The sequence below is a fragment of the Nematolebias whitei genome, chromosome 7 (genome assembly GCF_014905685.2).
Source record: "Nematolebias whitei isolate Nwh7 chromosome 7, NemWhi1, whole genome shotgun sequence".
NCBI lineage: Eukaryota > Metazoa > Chordata > Actinopteri > Cyprinodontiformes > Rivulidae > Nematolebias > Nematolebias whitei.
Genome location: NC_056504.1, coordinates 4,622,651 through 4,624,568, shown reverse-complemented (window position 1 = coordinate 4,624,568; position 1,918 = coordinate 4,622,651). Strand labels below are relative to the sequence as shown.

Below are 1,918 nucleotides of genomic sequence, written 5' to 3'. Positions count from 1 at the left end.
GGACGGTGCACCCAGCGGTGTGGGGGTCGTGGACGGTGCACCCAGCGAGCTCACCTTCAGACACTTCCACGCCAAGCTGTGCGGGTACTTCAGCACCCGGGCGGGGTGTCGGTACGAGGACGACCGGCCGCTGGTGGGGGAGGACAGCCGGCACATAGAGACCCAGATCCGCCTCAGGAGCCCCCTGAAGCGGCCGGAGGCGTGCAGCCGCTCGGGTGCCCCCCCGGGGGGCCCGCACTCCCCCCTGCGGGGCTCGTGCTCCGGGGAGTGCTACGAGGACGTAGTGGCCCTGGAAGCGGCGGAGGACCGGATCGGAAAACTGGAGGAGGAGAACGCGAGTTTGAGGGAGCTGGTGGAGGACATGAGAGCCGCCCTGCAGAGCAGCGACGCCCGCTGCCTGGCCCTGCAGGTGGGGGGGTGGGGGGGTCCACCTTTATTTACTGCCTCGGGACTCAAACACCCAGAGTCTGCTGGAAGTAGCTGAGCATCATCCATGCATGCAATCAGAGCTCCAACAATGATACAAGTTTAAAACTTACCTGCCAGAGCCAAGTCAGTGTGTTAGCAAAATAAACACTAAGTTCATCTACAGCTCACTAAGTTTCTGAGTCCACCCAAGATGACGTCACAACCAACTAACAGCTGAGTAGTTGAGAAGTGGCACTGTTGACATGGATACATCTCTAAACTGACATTTCTGTTGAAAATCCTTGAAAAGGTCACAACAGATTAATGACATATTTAAAAGAGCAGAACATTTGAGAGGTTTTACTTTCTGATTTAAACCTTTACTCAGAACAGAGTCTGTCCTTTTAAAAGTTTTTAACATGTTTTTAGTAACCGACGCTGGTGACTGTTGTCCACAGTTATCAGCTGTTCTTGCCACAGTGGACCATGACATTTATTTAGTTGTTTGGAGAAGTGGGGGCATCAGCAGTACAGCTCTAGACTGGTTTAGGTCCTACAAGGATACTTTCTGTGTCTGCCTTGTGACCACGTGCCCTTCTCTTCTCCTTTTGTGTGGGGTCAGGCAGGGCTCAGTTTTAGGCCCCCTCCTCTTTGTGCTGTACCTGCTTCCTCTTGACTCTTTTAGAAAATAAGGCATCTCCTTTCATTGTTATGCAGATGACACCCAGACATATGTTCTGTTATACCCAGACCTGTTTTGGATCTTTTTCAAACAGTAAAATTTAAATCTCACCAAAATATGTACATTGAGCTAAAATTTGAGGTGGTAGTAGCTGAGCATCATTCCCAACACATTCTTTACTTGAGACACGTTGCACTTTATTTTTGCCATAAACTTTGGTGTTTTTAAATTTTATTTTATTAATTAAAACTTAAAATCTATCGGAATTTGCACTTTTGTATTTCTCTCCAACTTGTTTTGGTAAAAGAACCTGATTTTCTGTTCACTCTCTTCTTCTCAGGTAGGATTGTGGAAAAATGCCTCCAAACAAAAACAAGACAGAGGTTGTGTGGTTTCCCAGCAGAGACTGGTGATGAGAGGCCCCACCAGCAACCTGGAGAGTTTACAGAACATTATACATGAGATGGAGCTGATGCAGCAGGTCAAAGAAGTCCTGCTGTGCAACCAAAGACTGGAACAGGAACTGTGGAGCTCCAAAGAGGCTGTGGCTGCTATGGAAGACTGCAATCAGGCTCTGATGACGGAGCAGGCGAACATGAGGAGGAAGGTGGAGGAGGCCAGGCAGGCGCTGCTAACTGGTCTGAGCAAAGTGAAGGAGCTGGAAGTGAAGGCCAGTCATGTCCCAGCACTACAGAGGCAGATTCTCCAGCTGGAGGCTGAGCTTGTTTACTACAGGTACACACACAGCTGAGGTTGTTTACTACATGTACACACAGCTGAACTTGTTTACTACAGGTACACACACAGCTGAGCTTGTTTACTACAGGT

General features: G+C 49.2%; 1 protein-coding gene across 1 annotated transcript in view; it reads left to right on the top strand.

Moving 5' to 3' along the window:
• Positions 1 to 1,918, top strand: part of efcc1 (EF-hand and coiled-coil domain containing 1) — a 34,346-nt gene that overhangs the window by 328 nt on the left and 32,100 nt on the right. Inside the window, exons 2-3 of the mRNA XM_037678549.1 lie at positions 1 to 409; positions 1,431 to 1,825. The exon at positions 1 to 409 is cut by the window's left edge and continues 10 nt beyond it. Coding sequence (XP_037534477.1) covers positions 1 to 409; positions 1,431 to 1,825 — 804 coding nt within the window. The remainder of the gene's footprint in view (positions 410 to 1,430; positions 1,826 to 1,918) is intronic.